The sequence below is a fragment of the Chaetodon trifascialis genome, chromosome 7 (genome assembly GCF_039877785.1).
Source record: "Chaetodon trifascialis isolate fChaTrf1 chromosome 7, fChaTrf1.hap1, whole genome shotgun sequence".
Taxonomy (NCBI): Eukaryota; Metazoa; Chordata; class Actinopteri; order Chaetodontiformes; family Chaetodontidae; genus Chaetodon; species Chaetodon trifascialis.
This window is the reverse complement of record NC_092062.1, coordinates 9220289-9238507: the sequence shown is the minus strand read 5'-3', so window position 1 is coordinate 9238507 and position 18219 is coordinate 9220289. Positions and strand designations below refer to the sequence as shown.

At 42.7% G+C, this 18219-nt stretch overlaps 1 protein-coding gene across 5 annotated transcripts in view; it reads right to left on the bottom strand.

Moving 5' to 3' along the window:
• Nucleotides 1-18219, bottom strand: part of oxr1a (oxidation resistance 1a) — a 154166-nt gene that overhangs the window by 77562 nt on the left and 58385 nt on the right. For all 5 annotated transcript variants that reach the window (XM_070967429.1, XM_070967430.1, XM_070967428.1 and 2 more), the window contains one exon: nucleotides 5946-6142. In XM_070967429.1, coding sequence (XP_070823530.1) covers nucleotides 5946-6142 — 197 coding nt within the window. The remainder of the gene's footprint in view (nucleotides 1-5945; nucleotides 6143-18219) is intronic.

The following is an 18219-nucleotide window of genomic DNA, read 5'->3' as shown; positions in this document are numbered from 1 at the left end:
TACGGTAAAAGCCATGATAAAATGACTATTGTTTATAAAGCCAGGGCAACTCTTCAATACTTCACTTCAGTACGGTGCCTGACACTATTTGGTAATGTCACTCAGGACCTCAGTAGGTCTTTTAGTTAAGGGGAAGCTGAAATTATCCAGAGAATACTGTATCACCAAGGCCAAACACACTACTTTTATCTCTGAAAATGATCACAGACATGAAAGTTGTCCCATTTCCATTGAAAAAAAACAGAGCGGGGGTGTCTCACAGTGGCTTGTGTGTAATAGTCACCCCTGGCTACGATCTGGATGTGTAAACACAAGAGACGTGCCACCTGAGACAATTACATCAAACACAAAAAGAGAGCGACGCCGGTGTTCCGCCTGCAGCACTGGCTATAACCGCCATAGTGATTAGCTCCTCACGTGACACCAAGCTGTGACTATGCAGCTGCAGCTCAATACTGGAAACATACTGTTTTCAAGGACAAGTGCTCCAGCTCTGCGCCCACACAAACACAAACGCAAATATCCGAAGAAAAGAAGCATAAGGATGGTAACTTAACGTCCAACATGACACTTCCTTCGATCTAGTGAATAGCTGTTAATTTAATTCCGGCCACTGAGTCCCTTTCATGAAACTGCATATCAAGCAAGGCTTGCTGGGAGCCTACAGCCAGTTAGCGTATTGCTCCCCCAGCAGCAGTTCATCCCCTCTTCGACCCTGTGGTGAAAATCCAATGAATAAGTAACAGGGGAATAATCAGTCACATGGCGGTGGTGGCAGGGTCTGCCGCTCTCGGGGCGTCAGGGTTCGCCAACATGTGTGGTTCTGTCTTGTTTATTAGCATTTCCTCTGTCAGATACTGTAGATATAATGCTGCGTTAGCAGAGTCAGACCTGTTTCTGCTTGCAAGCCATGCACACTCACTGAGGTAGCAACACACGTCAGCACTTGAATAATTTCACACACACATACATACATACACACACACACAAAATTTGCCTTTTTAAGAGGACATTATTTATTTCTGATGAGACTTCAGATTAGGTTCTAACTGATTGGTTTGCCAATACAAGTCCTGCACTGCTATTTCAATAAAACATTGGTCTCAGGCAGTCAGTGTTTAATGCTGTAGTTTAGAATTTAGCACCCTGAAAAAAATCAAATTTAAAGACTACATGTATAAATCTTATTCTTGATAGAATATGATAAAAAATATTTTTTGGAGGACCATAAATCAAAACATTCTCGGCTTCTACCTTAAAAACTCACTCAGGCTAAACCCCCCTAAATATATTTGTTGTGATGGTATGGCTTCAATGCAGCATCCTTGTGTTGTATATTTATGCATAAGTAGGACCTCTGCTGTCTCTCAAGTATGGAAATATGTCTGATGTGAGCATAATGTGATAAAATGCCTCTTTTCAAGACTGCAGCCAAGGTTGGTGCCACAGTTTGTAGCAATCTGTTGGTGCTGTCTGTCTGTCCTTGAGACAGATTACCCTTCTGCCTGTACCCTCCGGTCAGACACACAGAAATACATTAGAGGATAACAAGGTAGAGAGTGTGAAGATGAAGAGAGTGAGGGACAAGGTAGAGGGGGGAAAAAAGAAGGAAGGGAATGGGTGAGGGAGCAGAGGAGGGACTGGAGAACAAAATGGCAGAAAGGACAGGAAAAAAACAGGATTGGGGGAGAAGCTGTGGAGGGCTGTAAGCAGGGGAGAAGTGCGGCAGCTCTCCTCTTAGAAGCCATTATCTGCAGTGACATGCTGTGAAGACTCTCCCTTTGCACCCATACACAGACATCTGCAGGAGGGACAGTTGCATCTCTCCCACCTGCAAGTGCTTACCTAATGTAGTCATAAACTGCTTCCATAGTTAACTTTAGTCTGTGCACACGTACAAGCATACAGAACCAGGCCCACATGTACCATATATAGGCACAGCGAGCATGAGTCAGCCTTGGAAAACAAAGAAATAGAAGAGTACTTGTACAGCACGTATCCAATAAGAACATGATGTGATGTAACGTTTTTCAAATGTACTCGTAGGCAGGAGCACTAAGTCATACTTAATGAGTCTACAACTGTGGAGACATTCAATTCATCTCCTGTTTGGCCTTCTATTAGCGAGTAAATCTCACTGAGGCTTCAGAGTGGAGGCTACAATGGGGGCTGCAATGATGTAAAGGTCAGACACGGCAGTGGGACTTGGAGGCTGTCAGACAGAGATGCTGGCAGTCTGAAAGGAGCTGGTGTTAAGTGTCACACCCTCTCAGGAAGCATCGCTGCAGGCATCTGGGAGATCACAGGCAATCTGGCCTCGCCTTTCCTTTCTTCTTCTCTCCTCTGCTTTCCTTTCCTCTCTTCTCCACTCCTTTCCTTCAATTCCTTTCTTTTCCTTCTCTCTCCTTTCCTTTCCTCTCATCTACTCTTTTCCCCTCCTTTCCTTACCATCCCTTTCTTCTCCCTTCCTGTCCACAGTATGAAATAGAGCATAGTATTCTCTATGAATGAATGAATGAATGAATGACCCGAGTGATGACTGACACTCATCACAGCATGTGCAGTCACTGCTTCACTTCACTCAGAGTGAAAGGATGCTACAATGACTGTGAAAAGTAGCACATTTAACGTAAGAACACCATCAACATATCAATCGCTGCTTCTCCTCAGAGGTGAGAGCTGCGGTTAGTGTCATCCTGGTAGGAGGCTCATTGGTTGGGTTATTAAAATGTGTGTGGTGAACGTGCTATGTACCTCTAATGACAGGTCTGTCTGAAGCCTGGCAGACAGCACAGCAAGCTGTCTGCCACATTATTACTATCCCATTAGAATAAATTAGCATGATCAGTCCTGTGTGAGCTGGTCTGGGTTCCGCTATATAAAAATGCCACAGGGTTCCACTTACTGGATCACTTCTAGACAGGAAGCAGAGAGACGGGACAGTCGCTAATCAATGTCTCATTATGTGATGCAACAGCGTAAATGGCAGATAGATGCAGCATTTCGGCCGTCATATGGTTAAAACTCAGGCGTTGATCTGAATGCGGTTTAACTAGGCCAGCGTTAGCTAGAGCAAATGATTAACTGCTCTGACTCATGCTTTCAATGCTTGTACAATTGGCTACTTTGTAGTTAAAAGCCGTAAAAGCACAATAAGTCACAGTCGCACTTCATTTAATGGCTGAATGACTGTGACTTCCGACCCCGCGCTTCTAAAAACAGCGCACAGTTGCCAGTGAATGGATAATGGATGATAAGAGCGGGCAGAAATATCAACAGTCACTCCACCTGTCCTGCTGAGCTTTTATCCCACAATTTCCTTCATTGATTATCGACGACTGAACTGACATGGACAACCGCGGATCAATCCGTTCTCCTGCCGACGCCTGGCCGGAGGAGCAGAGTCGATACATGATGACTCTGTAGAAAGCTTAGCAGAGTGTGACACCAGCAGACATACAAGTGGAGTGACACACCCTCACCCACTCTCTTCTTCCTCAGAGGTGCACACGGTGACCTGTGACCTGTCATGTGACACGATCCTCCCTGCAAGCCAGACCCTGCCCTCCATGGCAGATCAGCCACTGCTGCAAAGTTTTAAGCTGCTGCACTGATTTACATGAGTAATCGCAGACTGTGTGCTCAAGGACAAGCAGTGAAATTCAAATTTACCCAGAACTCTATTAAGAAAGCTGCAAGAGGCATCAAATAGAAAATAAGCTGATGGATCAGCATAAACTCACCTGAGATGCTTTAGGTAGCAACTATCCATCTTGATGACACTTTCTTGCTTTGGTTGGGAAGCATGAAATGTGCTGAATCCAAGAGCAGTTTTTCTTTATTTCAACAAATATTTAATAAAAAGTAAAACTGTATTTCTGAGTCCAGTGTTACCTTAAGGTGCCTTCTTGTTCTTGCCTACTTGTTTGGTGTTGTTCAAACTCTGGTGCATTTGCGCTTTGCTTTGGTTTATTTAGTCAGGTCAGAGCAGACTATAAAGCCAGATGGAAACTGCCCAAAAGAAGAGACTTGGTCCAGGTCCAGTCGTACTTCTTCATGGTGGTGCAAAAGCAAAGCAAACTGGATGTTTCCAGAAGCAGATACTTATATTTTTGCATCAAGTCAAAAGCTAAACTATCATTACAAGCCTCTGCTGATGCTTGCAATGGTAGTTTAGATGGGAACTGTCGAGAGAGTTATCCATTTAAGCAATCAATTTAATTATGCAAGATCACCTGGTAACCTGTGTGCTCATCAGCATGTGCAGGGTTTTCCCCCGATCAATCAGAGGTTACAGTAGTTCAGACTGAAGTGTGCTGTATTTGTGTCCTTGTACTGATATGGTACAAAATGTCTCTATTTCTGTGCTACTTATACCTGTGCATCATTATTCAGGACATATGGGGTCCAGCTGAGTCCAATAATGCTCATCATCAGTTATTTATACATGAGCTCGTTCTCTGAATGAGGACTTAATGTCCACGGCTCTTTGTTCATTTGTAAAAAGTCACTGAAAACAACAACGGCTCTCACTTTGTTGCACATGCTATTCATCATGAGGGACCTTAGCACTGTGAACAACTATTTTATGGCTTTCTTAATTTCTTTTTTGCTTTCTTTCCTTCTTCCATCCCTTTTTTGCAGCCTCTCATATTGTTTCTCATTGCTGATTCTCTCTGTGTTTCTACACTCGTCATCATCCAGTTTCCATGGTACCATTAAGCCAGCATGTAAAACAATTATCATCTTTAACCCTGTTTTCCCCTTGAGTTTCAGATTCATATCTCATAACTGAATGGATATCATGTTTTGTAGTGAAATGTTTAGACCATGGGTGCCATTTGGAATTGTTGCAACATTGCAAGGAAATTGAAAATTCTAAATGTCTAAATGCACGATTATATACGCATTTCCCTGAAATTCAGCATGACATATTTGGTGTCTTTGCTAAGTTCATATGGATTTTTGTCAATTTTTCCACTAGCACTGATTCCACCTTTAAAAACTTCAGAAAAGCTTGTGTATTTGCAGGCCTAAATTCAAAAATCAAGTCCTGCAGCAGCAACAGCAGTGTGTTTGGAGTACATATAGCTCTGGCGTGAATTATATCAAGAAAATTCAATCGGGGAAAAGACCTGCATGGAAAAGTCACAGCACAGCAACAAGCATAAAAAGATGTCACCACAAATAAAAAAGGAATCGGTCAAAAACGGAGATCCTGCAGATTACCTTCAGCAGGTCAGTAGCATTTAAAGTCCTGCTTGTGTGCTTTTCCCTCCATGCTTCCTCTCTCTAACCTTGACCCGAGCAGCTAACTAACTGCATCACATCAGCGAAGCGAACAGAGATGCATTGCATTTATGAGTTTGGAATTAGTTTAGCCCAAAGTCATTTCATCATCTGTGAGAAGTCAGCTCCCTGAAGTGTACTTACTCTCACAGTAGCAACCTGCCCACTAACACAGAAATAGACCGGCCGCAGACAGCTACTCCCCCCCCCCCCCAACCTCCCCAACCAAAAATAGGATTCATCACAGGAATAAATCTCATCAGAGTCACGTAATTATAATTTGTAGGCAGGAAATGAATTAGACGATAAGAAAGGGGGAAAGCCAGCCGTGGATGTGACACAGCAAAGTTTGCTTGAGTAGGAAGTTTGTGTCAACAGTTCAGAGAGTGCGTGAACTTCAAATATGCCCACACCTACACACACACTCAGAATAACAACAAGCCTTCCCCTGCAGCTGTAATAACTGGACATCAAAATCGAATCAACTTGCATTTAAATTCAGAGAAATGGAACTGTAGCAGGTTGAAGGTTGTTAGTTTAAATCCCTCGAACAACTGAAAAACTGACAGTGACAAATGTTTTTTAAGTTATCATATGATCTGGCAGACTTAAACTCATCAGTTGCTACACAAACAAATAGCCCATGTGTCATTTACCAATGGTGTAGCCTCTCTTCAGCTCGCCGCACCGGGGGCTGCGGCGCTGGGAGTTGGTCGTGTTGTTTTCCTGCACGGCGAGGACAGTGGTTGTCTTGGCAACAGGTGGTGCAGCCTTGTTGAGGGGCGAGGCTGGCACCAGAGTCGGGGAGAAACCTTGACTGGCGATATCGACCGACTGAGACTTCTTCTTCAGTCTGCGGGGCAAAAGCAAATCACACAAGCAGAAAACATTACCGATACGTTTATAAGATTGAGAACTACTGCATGCGCCAATGGCACCGGGGATACACAGCGGTGCGGGAAATGCTGCGTGACCTTCACTGTTCAAGGGCAGGCCAATCAAAGCATATTTGCATCAGAGGTTGTCGATGTCACAGAAATGTAATTGTGCAAGACAATTTTTGCAGTGGCAAGGAAGTTGGAAGAAAGAAATCAATAGGCTAATCATACCCTTGTTAAGGCTGAATTTATTAGCATCACTCTGCCTGCCCAGTGCAGAGCTTTCTCTACAGTTAAAAGGGATGAAGCAATATCCAATATCCCCCACTGGGCGAGGACAGCAGGAGTCCAGGGTTAAAACCTTGCTGGAGAGAAAATCTCCAGAAAATCTCCAACAACCTGAAGAACAAATGTTGGAACAAATGTATAGTTGTCTGAGGTGGTGGAAATGTTGCAGGTGATTATTTATGCTTCCGTACAACTAGCACACTCATTAGCAAAACATCCTTGAATGGTTTGCAAGTGGTCCAGAATTCTGCAGTACACCATTTAACCAAGGTCTAAAAGGGTCTCAGATCTGGATTTCCTTACACTTGCTCCCCATCACATTCAGAATCCAGTTCAAGATTCTTGTGAACACTTTCAGAGCTATGCATGGTCACACACCAGTCTACACTTGAGATCTACTGCAGCTTTATGTCAGTAGTAGGTCTTGAAGGTCCTCTGATCAGGGCTTCTTAGCTGTTCCTCACCTCAGGCTTGCAACAAAAAGAGACACTTTGCAGCTCTCTCCCTTTGAAAGGCAAAGATTGTCTGAGTCACGCTGGACAGTTAAAAGTAAAGGATCAAAACTGATAAAGCAGAACCAAAAATATTGTCTTTTTTTTTATTCCACACATTCTTCTTTCTTGTCAAAACAAGGGGGGGGGGGGGGGGGGGGGGCACTTCTTTCTGAAACCACACCAACAGATTGTTTTCATTTTCAAACTGGCAGCCCTCAGACACAACTGACGCTCATCAGACTTCACACAGCTCCCTCAGGAGCCACAAATGGCTTTCTACAACTTTTTGCACATATGCAGCAGGACTCCCTAAACACCTGCAAACACACTCGCGTAAAATTGGTTGAAATTAAAATCTAGATTAAGATTAATGACTTCATGAAGTTACACCCAATTTTTCCTGCATTCTGTATTACTGCTGTCTCTCTTTATAGCTGTTTTAACTGTTAGCTGCAGCCATTCCTGGAATCACACTGCAATATTTCCAAAGTAACATCTCCAAATGAAAATGTCAGCTACAGCATAGAATGACAAATGCATTCCTTACACATTCTCTTCGACAGGAAGAGGCTTGAGAGGCAGACTGCTTATGTAAACCATATTACCGGTATTGGCTGGCTGGGCTAGGTCAAATCAAATCTGCCTACGACAACTCCTCAAAGCCTTTTAAAAGAATGACGAGATCCTGGGTTTGGGTTTGCACAGTTTAGAAATGAGTTCACTAGGCTAATCTGAACAGGTAATCCCAAAACACTTAGCAACAGTTTATCCACTTATGTATGTTCTCACACGTGTACACTGATGTCACATCCACGTAGTAACAGAAAGCAAATAAAAAAGAAAAAAATTCTTGGCCGCTCCAGTAAAAGAGTAAAAAAAGGGGAAGATGGCTCTTGAAACACTATCTATCTATAGTCTGAAAAAGTCCTGAAACAGCAATACAAGATCCCCAGCACTCCGCTCCCTCACACACACTTTCAATCATTCCAGCAAAACTGCTGAAGCGAACAGAACCTTTCTGCCCATTTCACCCAAGTTCCCATCCCCTGATGGACCAAAGCGGCACAAATGACATAGTGTCTAACTGGCTAATGAAAATGCATAATCTCCATGGAAATGCTGTCTATCACTGTGTGTGTGTGTGTGTGTGTGTGTGTGTGTGTGTGTGTGTGTGTGTGTGTGTTCTTTCTAAATGGAAAGAACCCAAGCGGTCCAGAGGAGCAGGCAAACAGAGCAGGCCGAGCTGTGAATAAACACCAGGAGAAATTATGCTTCTGCTTTACAGAAGTGTTCCCCAAAGTCTTTAATTCAGTTAGTTAAACACACACACACACACCCACACACACACTGACCATTTTTCTACGAATATATTCACTAAAGCTAAAAAGCTCTTAATGGACTGCATTCCTGTTCTATTTTTATTGATTTTCCTACCTTGTGTTTTATCTTTGCTTTACAGAACTGCATGTGGTGGTTGCTTTCACAAAGCTAGACAAAGGCAGAGGAAGTTATACGCCAGACTGCGCTGATGAATATTTTGACGAAGCCGCCTCTTTGTTTGGATGGCACATAATGAGGCTGGAGAGTGAGCGAGAAGTAGAGACCTGCTGCTGCTGTGACGAGAGAGAGACAGGCAGAGATGGGGAGAGCTATGTGAAGTCTATCTCCACTCCCTTAGGAGTTAGTACTAATTACTGTCTCATCAGTAGAGCAGAAGCCCCTCTTCTAGCTGTTACACTGAGCCACAAGGCCAAATGGTGTGTGTGTGTGTGTGTGTGTGTGTGTGTGTGTGTGTGTGTGTGTGTGTGTGTGTGTGTGTGTGTGTGTGTGTGTGTGCGTGTGTGTATGTTTCAAAAGGTCAAATAAGACGGAAGAGACGTGTTAAAGTGTGTGTCTCACAAAGAACGCTGCGGACAGTGATGGGTTAATTGAATGCATACAGCATGTGTGTAAACAGTATATAAACGTTCACGTGTGCTTGTGTACAGTATGCTGTTCATTGATGCTTTTTTAGAGCATGACAGCAGAGTTCAATCAAACACCAATTTAGTCCAATCCAGAGTCACCTTATCAACAGTCAGTCCCAAAGCAAAATGAGACAATGCAGCGCTCAGTGACACAGACGACGAAACAAAGCTGCATTTTGGAAAAGCCAAAAATAACATCTACTTTACCCATGTTTTCTAGCCGACACTAGTGGAGCTTTCAGCAGTTTCTTAAAGAGCCCCTCCAATAAAAACCTAATTTTTAACCTTGTCAACATTTCCATGTGATCTTTTTATAGGCAACAAGACAGATCATGAGTGAAATACAAGCCAAGAAGTTGGGACATGGTGTAAAACATAAATAAAAAGAGAATGTGATAATTTGATAATCATTTTTTACATATAGTCAACTGAAAACAGTACAAAGACAATATATTTAATGTGTTGACTCTAAATATAAGCTTATTCTGAATGTGATGGCTGCACCATGTTTCAAACAAACTGGGACAGGAGCAACCAAAGATAGCTGAGTGAAGCTATGCACTGGTATTTACAAATTTCACCATTTTCAAAATGATGGTGGGTAAGTGTTCTGTGTTTGGCTGCAAAGTTGACTGTAAGCAGGAAAGCCAAAAAAAGCACCTTGGTCAAGGCCAAAGACTGTGATAGGTAAGACTTGTGAGCCACTCCGAGTCAAAACACCCAGGAGATCATCAGAGATGGTAGAAAACTGGAGTCAAAACAGAGACGCAGCATTACAGCCCTGGTCATGCAATGCCCCCGCCTACAGCTGTGTCCTTCTCTGTCTCTGTCCACACTGTCCTTTACTACTGTCTGGAGACCAAAGTGCATTCAGAGAGCTTCACTGCACTCATGCATCACCATTTCTAATGAATGACAGAGTGAAAGCAAGACTGACATCCATAAACCTTAATAGCAGCTAAAAGTGAAGGAGATTGACTTTAATGTGCTCTGACTGGTGGAGCAGGAGATGCTTTGATTTTTGCGGAGAATTTGGGTTACAATGCATCAGCTTCAGCGCAGACCTTCAGGGTATGTGTCGAGACAACTTCTTTTTGAAATGTTGGATTCTGAGAAAAACATTTAAATCAGAGTGGAAAGCTTTGATTTAACACTGGCAACACTTTTCTTTGTTTTCTGGAAGGACTTAGACCAATTTCCCCAGTGAGACAAGCCTAAAGCTGTGCAACACCATGTCACATGATCCTGTAATATACTGTAATGCTTTGACAAAAGGGGGCTGGCCTATGTCAGCTTGCTGACACTGAAATGCCACCAGTGATCCACTGAACTGTGGGTTTGCTGTCATGGTTTGTGGGTATGTTGACACCATTTTAAAATTAATGCTAAAGCTAACAGTCCCAGTGACAGGCACTGCTTGTGACAAAGATCCCAGCCTCACTACTTTTACCTGACGTTAGGTCTAACAGCACAGGACGTTGCTGATTTGGCTCCTTACCGTCCCCAAACATTCCACCTCCAGCTCTCCATTGTTGAGTTTCTGTCCAATAATGCTGGTTTTATTTTTTTCTTGTTGCGGTACATGTACTATATGGTCAGCATTTTCTTCTATTTACAGGCTGCGAGGGGCCAACTTTTCCCACTGCCTCAGGCTCATGTTCTCCGGTAACAATGTCCTGGACACAAGCTCTCGCTGATCACCTGTGTGGACCCCTGAGGGACAGCAGACCAACAGAGTCAACTGCAGGAATGTGAAAAATGCTGTACAGGATGCCATTTTTGTCCCTTCATTTCGAATGCCAGACATGTTTTTGTGCACCATTAGGAGAGTTGTGGTCAGCAAAGTCATTTATAATATCCATTAGCCCAGCTGTGAACGTAATATTACTGAGCTTGCAGAATCTGGACTCAGGTAATAGAACCCTCAGAGCTGTGATTCAGCTACAGTCTTCAGCAGCTTCGGTTTCCCATTGCTGTTAATGGAGCAACAAATGAGTATAATATCCCTTATCTAACTTAAGAACATGACTTTCACAGCAGGTTTCCATTAAGTTAAGTGTACTGTAATGATGACCAAGGCAGAACAGGAACATTTCACACAAAAAGATTCAAACCTGTTACACAGAGCTACACAATTTGAAACAAATAGCATCATTATAGCGTGATTGGAAACTTCAAGTGTCAAACTGTGTAAGCCAAATTGCTCACAGTTGCACAGTCAATCTGAATTATTTGAAGTGTGATCGGTATGCATGACTCAGACATACAACACCAGGAATTTACAGCATCAGATGAAATGTTTACTGTATTCAAGGACTCCCTGTTGTCCCGCTCTGCATCGAACTAAACGTGTGAGGTGTTTAAAGCGAGGAGTTTCACAACCTAGCTGATAATGTGAGCACCACACAGCAAATGCACCCTTCTTCACTGTGAAACCCAGAAAAAGACCCTGGTAGGAAACTGCAGCAAGATTAAAGAGGCTTTTCCCCTCACACCAGTGAGGAACTGGCTGCTCGTGATGCCATTGGTTTAACATTTGGGTGGGTGGATTTTTTTCTGGGTAAATAAGCTTCATCCTGAGCCATGATTGCACCAATCTCCATCTCCCCAGCAAGCAAAGAGCTCATGAGCACCAGTGAGGACTGAGAGGCACACGTCAACAAAGCCACCAGCTGTGACAGATTCCTATCTATGAGCAAATGCTTACACAAAGATGAATAGAGGGAGGGAAAAATGAAGGCAAACAGACGCAGAGGCATTTTGTTTTCTACCCCGCTGTTGTGGTCTGACCTGGGCCAGGAGGCAGTGGTATATTTGCAGCCCTGCCAAACTGGCATCACTAAGATTATCCGACTCTACTGGGATCCACGTGGTTTGGCAAAGGATGCATAAACAACAGGAAATTTGGGGCTAAGTCAAAACACGCTTATCGCTCCCCTACTAAGAGGGATTAGACCTAGAAAAAAGGGGGCTGCATTTGCATTGCCTTCTATTCCTCCTCTTTGCTTCTCATTGCTTGCCTTGCAGCAACAATATAACACATTTTTTCAGGGAACTGGTATTTACATTTAGAAGCAGATAGGGTGCTGTGCTATATAAAGCCCATAAGGGAAGGCTGGGTTGACGTCATACTCTGTTACAGCGCTGGCAACACAATGACCCATCTGACAGTAATGATGCTTTTGAGTCCCAATACTCTGAATGCTGCTTATGTAACTTTGAAAGAAAAGGGAGGGAAAAACCTCATCACATTTATGTATTGCAAAGGAGCCCAATTTAGAGAATACACAGGGGTCCATGACTAATGATTGAGGATCTCATGTCTTTACCAAGCTGTTGCAAGGGATTCAAGGTGGGCAGATGAAGTTATCCTCGTACATCTGATATATCCTTCTTCCAAAACTGCAGGAACAAATAAGTTTTGTGTTTTAAAGCTGCGCAATATTTTTCTTCTGTTCTTGCCTGGAACACACTCTTATGGCTAAAGTTACATGCAGCACAAAGAAAGAAAGTGACTTTAACTGTAGGTGTTGTCCAAACAACGTGATACTGAAAAGAAAAGAAATAGTTAGAGGAAGTTAACAATGGAACCAAGTCAGATGTGACCCATACTAAACGTAATGCTAATTTATATAGCTTAAGGAATGACTTGGAGAGGCTCAGGACAGGTTACGTCTCAAATTAGCTTGTCCACAGATATCAAAAGACCCTGCCGGCATCTCTCGTCTCCAAATTAGAAGTGGATTTTGACTTCCACTGTGGATGTAAACCAGAGCGGTTTTAAGGGTTGAAACTCTTCTCACAACGCAACACGCCTATTCAGCATTATTCATTATCTTAATTTCTGTTGAATGTGTTGTGCCGTTATTTCTATGGACACTGAAAAAGCATTCAAGAGAGCTGAATGGGAATATATGTTTGAAGTAATGAGATTTGGTTTTGGGTCAAATGTTCTGGGATGGCTTAAACTCTTATATAAAACCTACAGCCTCAGTTCTGACAAACGGTCTGTTATCTGCTCCCTTTAAATTAACAAGAGGCACGGCTCAGGGAAGCCCACTGTCTCCTACTTGCTCTGGCTGTAGAGACGTTTTTCTGGACCACAAATAGCAAAAAGCACTTTAAATCTATATTTTATTATAGAGATATTAAGTTTGAACTTGGACAACCTGGTACTGATATCTTGGTGTACGCTGCTCAAATGTTTATAGTGCGGATAAAGCAGGACTTAGAATTGTCCCAAATGTAAAACTCATGCAGGCACCAGGTTGCATTGCTTGTGGGAATGAAACAATATTTGTCACACCGCGGTGAGGTATTGTCTTGTCTTGGGTTTTTTGTCTCATCATTTCCTGTTTTATTTTGAAAAGTAACTCTCCTCTCGTTTCAGGTCACTTGCCCTTCCTCATGTCTCCAGTCTGATTGTCTTCCCGATTACCTGATTGTTTCCACCTGTTTCCCTTTTCCCTCATGTGTTCAAATAGTCTGCGTTTCCCTTTGTCTTGTGCCAGTGTGTTTCGTCCCTGCATGATCACGCCAGCATTCCTTGCCACAGCCACAGGTTTTCCTTCGAAGTTCTTGTTTTCTTCCTCTGATTAAGAGTGATTTTTTTGTTGTACCTTTGATAGACCAGATTAGTTTTCTTTTTTATTCTGACTTAGGTCTTTCCTCGTTTAAGTGTGATTTTTTGTTGTAGTTCTTATTGTTTTGTTTATCCTGTTTGTTCCTCCATTTGGAGCGATTTTCTGTTCTTTGGTATAGACTCAAGTTCGTTTAGATATTCCTCCCTTTGGAGCGATTTCTGTTTGCAATTTTGCATAGCCTGATTTTGGTTTCTTGTTTCTTTGTAATGTTTCATAGTCGTGTGATTTCCACTAGGGAAGATCACGCGTCAGGAAATTTCATAGCCACTTTGTTTTTCCACTCTGCCCAGAGGTTTGTTCAGACTTCGTTAATAAAGGCTGAACTTGTGAACGAGTCTCTGCATCTGAGTCCTGCTTTGAGCCATAGCCTGACAACATTAAGTTATTCCACAGTGCAATATGCACAAACAGTGCAGCAATAGTTCAACAGGTGTCAGCAAATCCACTTTTACGTCCGCTCTGGAATGACCCTGACTGTCTAAAACAATATGAGGAAGTAGCCCCATCGCTTCTAATGCTGGTGAGGAACGACATGGTGAAGAGGGTCAGGGATGACCCTCCTTTTGTTTCCATGTGAAAAATAAAACACCATATCGATGATAGGGCTTGTCTTTTTCTGTAGAAATGGAAGAAACTGTTGGATTCTCTAGAAGTGAAATACAATCCCGAATGAAGTTGACAAAGGACTGAAGTGGGGATATCTGGCATGAATCAGATCCATGTACACAATAATTATCATTAAATATTACCATATTGTGTCTTTTTTTTCTTTTCTGGACCACACTTATAACACTGTGTTTCATATCTATGATTCTTGAAACTTAAATTGAATGAATTGTGAAAGACACAAACAGTTATCAGACAGAGCGTTTTAGCATCTTTCAGCTCATTGTTTTGGTTTTATGACCCATCATGACTCATTCTAGCTGTATCAGAAAGAAACCTCAGACAAACCAGCGGCACGTTACCTATCTTGCACTGAATAGAAGACTCCCTCAGGAGTTAGCAGAGAGCAAAAAGAGCTAAAAGGCACCAGAATAAAGGAGTTACTCTGATCAGATGGCAAACACAAACAATGTAGTGTTTGAGCTTGCTCTGCTGCCCTAAAGTGGCCATATCTATTGACAAAGGTACTTTAAGGTAATTTTTGTCCATTTAGGATGTTGTTACAGGTTCTGGTAGGCAGACAAAGTTGTTCTTGGAAATGTGCATTCCTCTCTATCATATCATAACCGCAGGGACAGGGTTTTTTGTACCTTAAAAATGCAAAAAATAACAGGAATTTCAGCCTTCATCATGTTGTTGGTTGAGAAACTGCATAACAATATCAGAAAGAAACATAGCATCCTGCCTGTATGTCTGGGTTTGCCACCTGGGTATAAATGGGCATAATGGTGTGGGTATACATTTTTCAGTACAAGTGCTGACATGATACTTGAGGTCTGACGCCAAGAAGACACTTTCTCTGATAACCGAACTCTGAGGAATATAATGAATGTTGTCCAAACACGATTAGCCACACTGTAAAAATTGAGAAATTCTGATTTCAATAGTAAACTGATCAGAGAATAAATCATGAAGACTACAAATCTGAGCAAACCTTTGAGCCTGTGCAACAGAAACATCTCAGATCTTTGTTTTACAGACTTGATTAATCAATCATGAATTCTAAAAACTAATTAGGCCTCTGGTATCCTCATCATAGGAAACTTGAGGACTCATTAGGTTCACATACAAGAACACGAGGAGATGTCCTCTAATCCTGAGGGAATAATGTCCAGACTATCTGCTAATCATCTCTCGTCAACATCCTCTCGCCTTCACACCATCCATCAGACTTGTATCAAATTACTTTTTTAAAACGGATTGCAGGGATTTCAATTCCTGCGGTCTCCGAGGCAGGCAATCATAACAAAACAATTGGACAACTGTGGACTAGCTTAAGCTTAATAAGAATGAGTCAGTCGCCGTCGAGGCTGTCAGACTGAAGCTATGCTCCTGATACTGACACACAGGGAGAAAGAGAGGGCAGCAACAACCTGTGGCCATGCATGTTAATGAGGCCCTCTGTTGTATCCAGAAGCCTAATGAAATACGGCTGGACCTCGCCGCTCTCTGCTCTGCTGTCGGACACCTCCGCATAATGATGTATGGAGCTTTACGCCGCATTACGCTCATCTGCCCTTGCTAAATGCCAGAGCAGCAATTCTGAGTCAAAGGGTTATGGGGCAGTTTGGACCAATGAGGCTTTACACTTAGGCTGCCTGTGGCTTAAAGCGGTGAGAGTAGCAGCGAAAGGCCAGCCACAGAGCAGATGAAAAGTGAAGGTGATAACCTGCACTGCGTTATTAATTCCTGCATCCTTGATTCGGGTGTGACAGTATGTTTATTTTACAAGAAATACAACCCAGTATTTGTCATTCAGAGTTTGAAAGCATCTTTTAAGTGCCAGTCCTTGAGCCGGAGTTAAACAATGCAATCAAAAAGTGAAACCCACCTCCCATCTCCTTTATTAGTTATGTAAGACATTAAAGAGCCTTCCCATTACAGAGAAGCGAGACGCGCCGTTCCCTCGCTGAGTGGGTGTCCACTTTGCATTTCCCCCTCAGCTGCATATCTGGTTTGATGTGAATTTCCATTCCTGACACATCTCCTGTTCAGCAAATGCTTGTTTTTTCCTTTTTTAAAAAAAATTCTTTGAGACCCCCAACATTCTCTTTGACTTTTGTTGCTATGTCTCGCTTTTTTGTTTCCCACCGGTGAAGGCAGATAGAGGCCGGCTCCTGCAGTCTGGGTGGAAGGGAGAATAAAAAGATGAGGGGCTCTGTCTCTCTGTGTAAGTGTGTGTCTGAGTGAGAGAGACTTTCACTCTTTGCTGTTAAATGTAATAAGGAAGTGAGATCTGCTACTGAGACAAGACAGAACAGCAGCATACAACGAGGGAAACTCTGAATGACCTTCTGGCTGACTGTAGTAGAGCAGCGTTGGCTTCTTTTGGCTTTCTGCGCTGCATGGTGTCACTTCTATTCAGTAAACATGGCCATGAGTTTTAATTAAGGTGTGAAACATCCAAAAATGTGGGAGCAGTGGTGGAAAGCGTTGTACTTCCATATAATTTTGAGGTACTCTATCAAATATTGTATTTTCTACTAAAATACATTTATCTGGGAGCTATGTATGGTTGCTAGTTACTTTGCAGATTTAGGTGTTAAAAAGCTATAATAAGAATATGCAGTATGATCCATCTTATGGGTTAATGTATCAGTGATAATAATGTAATAAAACACTCACAGGGTGCATAATGAGTATTTCTGATGCTTCAAATTAATTTCATATTTAAGTACATTTTGAAGGCAGGACTTTTACTTTGAAAAGATTTCACCTTGAACGTGTACTTATACTTTTGATACGTTAAGTACATTTAACTGATAGCATTTTTGTACTTCTACTTAAGTCGCATTAAGAATGCAGAACCTTTTGGTTCTCAATGAAGGATGTGAATACCACCACAGAACCATAATGATATTACAGGTCTACCTGAATCTGTGCTTCAGTTCAGAAGTAGCCTGGCTGAGGGTTGAGGGTTTAACCACCATAAAATCCCCCAGACAGCAGTTTGCACCCTTAAATCAACCCTTAACTGATCACACACAGCATTCACGCTAAAACAATACCCGACAAAAACACCGGCACACAAAATGCCTCACCAACCAACTAGCCCTTAAGCTACATCTAATGATTTCTCCATCACTTAGCAGCATCTGCCAACAATGTCGAACAGCTCCATTGTGATCAACAATTGGTCCATAAATCAACATTTCGGCTCATGAGCACACAGCTCGGGGAAAGGCTGCTATTCATTTCCTAAAATGTATCAATATCACAGAGAAACACCCCACAGCCACGGCCTTTCACTTGACTAACAGAGGAATTATCGTAGCTGACACAAGGCGGGGAGGGAAAAGAGAAAAAAGAGGAAAAAAAAAATCACTGCTTCATTAAGTGCCTGGCTCTGACTGCGGGGCATGTTTTCCTCCCTCACTTTCTGGCTCTGTGTATCACTCATGCAGCAAATACAGACACGTACAGAAGAAAAAAGCATGCACACTTGCTCTCTTTGTCCCCATCTTGGCGACAAACACAAACACACCCCGTAAGACTCAGCCGCTCAATCATACACAGCCTTCGGCGTATGATTCAGTGTGTATCCGCGGGGCCTTGGGACTGTTACTGCTGTCACTGCAGTCTTCCACTATCCTCCTCCTCCTCCCTCTCCTCCTCGTTGCTAGCCTCGGTCCTGCTCTCGCGCTCTCATTTGCTGAGCACCGGCAACAGGCAGTGACGCGATTGGTCGGCAGAAGTAGTGGATACAACGTCATGCCACAGTGGCTTGTGGCGGTGCAGAAATCAGAACTGTGTTGCGAGCATTGGCAGTTTTGAGCTGCGTGTGGAGTGTTGTCATGTTGGATCATAACGGCTGGAGAGAGCAGGAGGGGCAGACAAGATAGCAGAGATGAAAAGGAGAGTTTTAATTATCACAGTTATTGGCTTCCAACATTGCATCTAATTTGTTAGAGAGAAAAGGACTCTGAGCAACAAAAGTGTATTTCTGGAAAATGTAATACAGAGTTTCCCCACAGCCACCAACTGCTTCAATTAA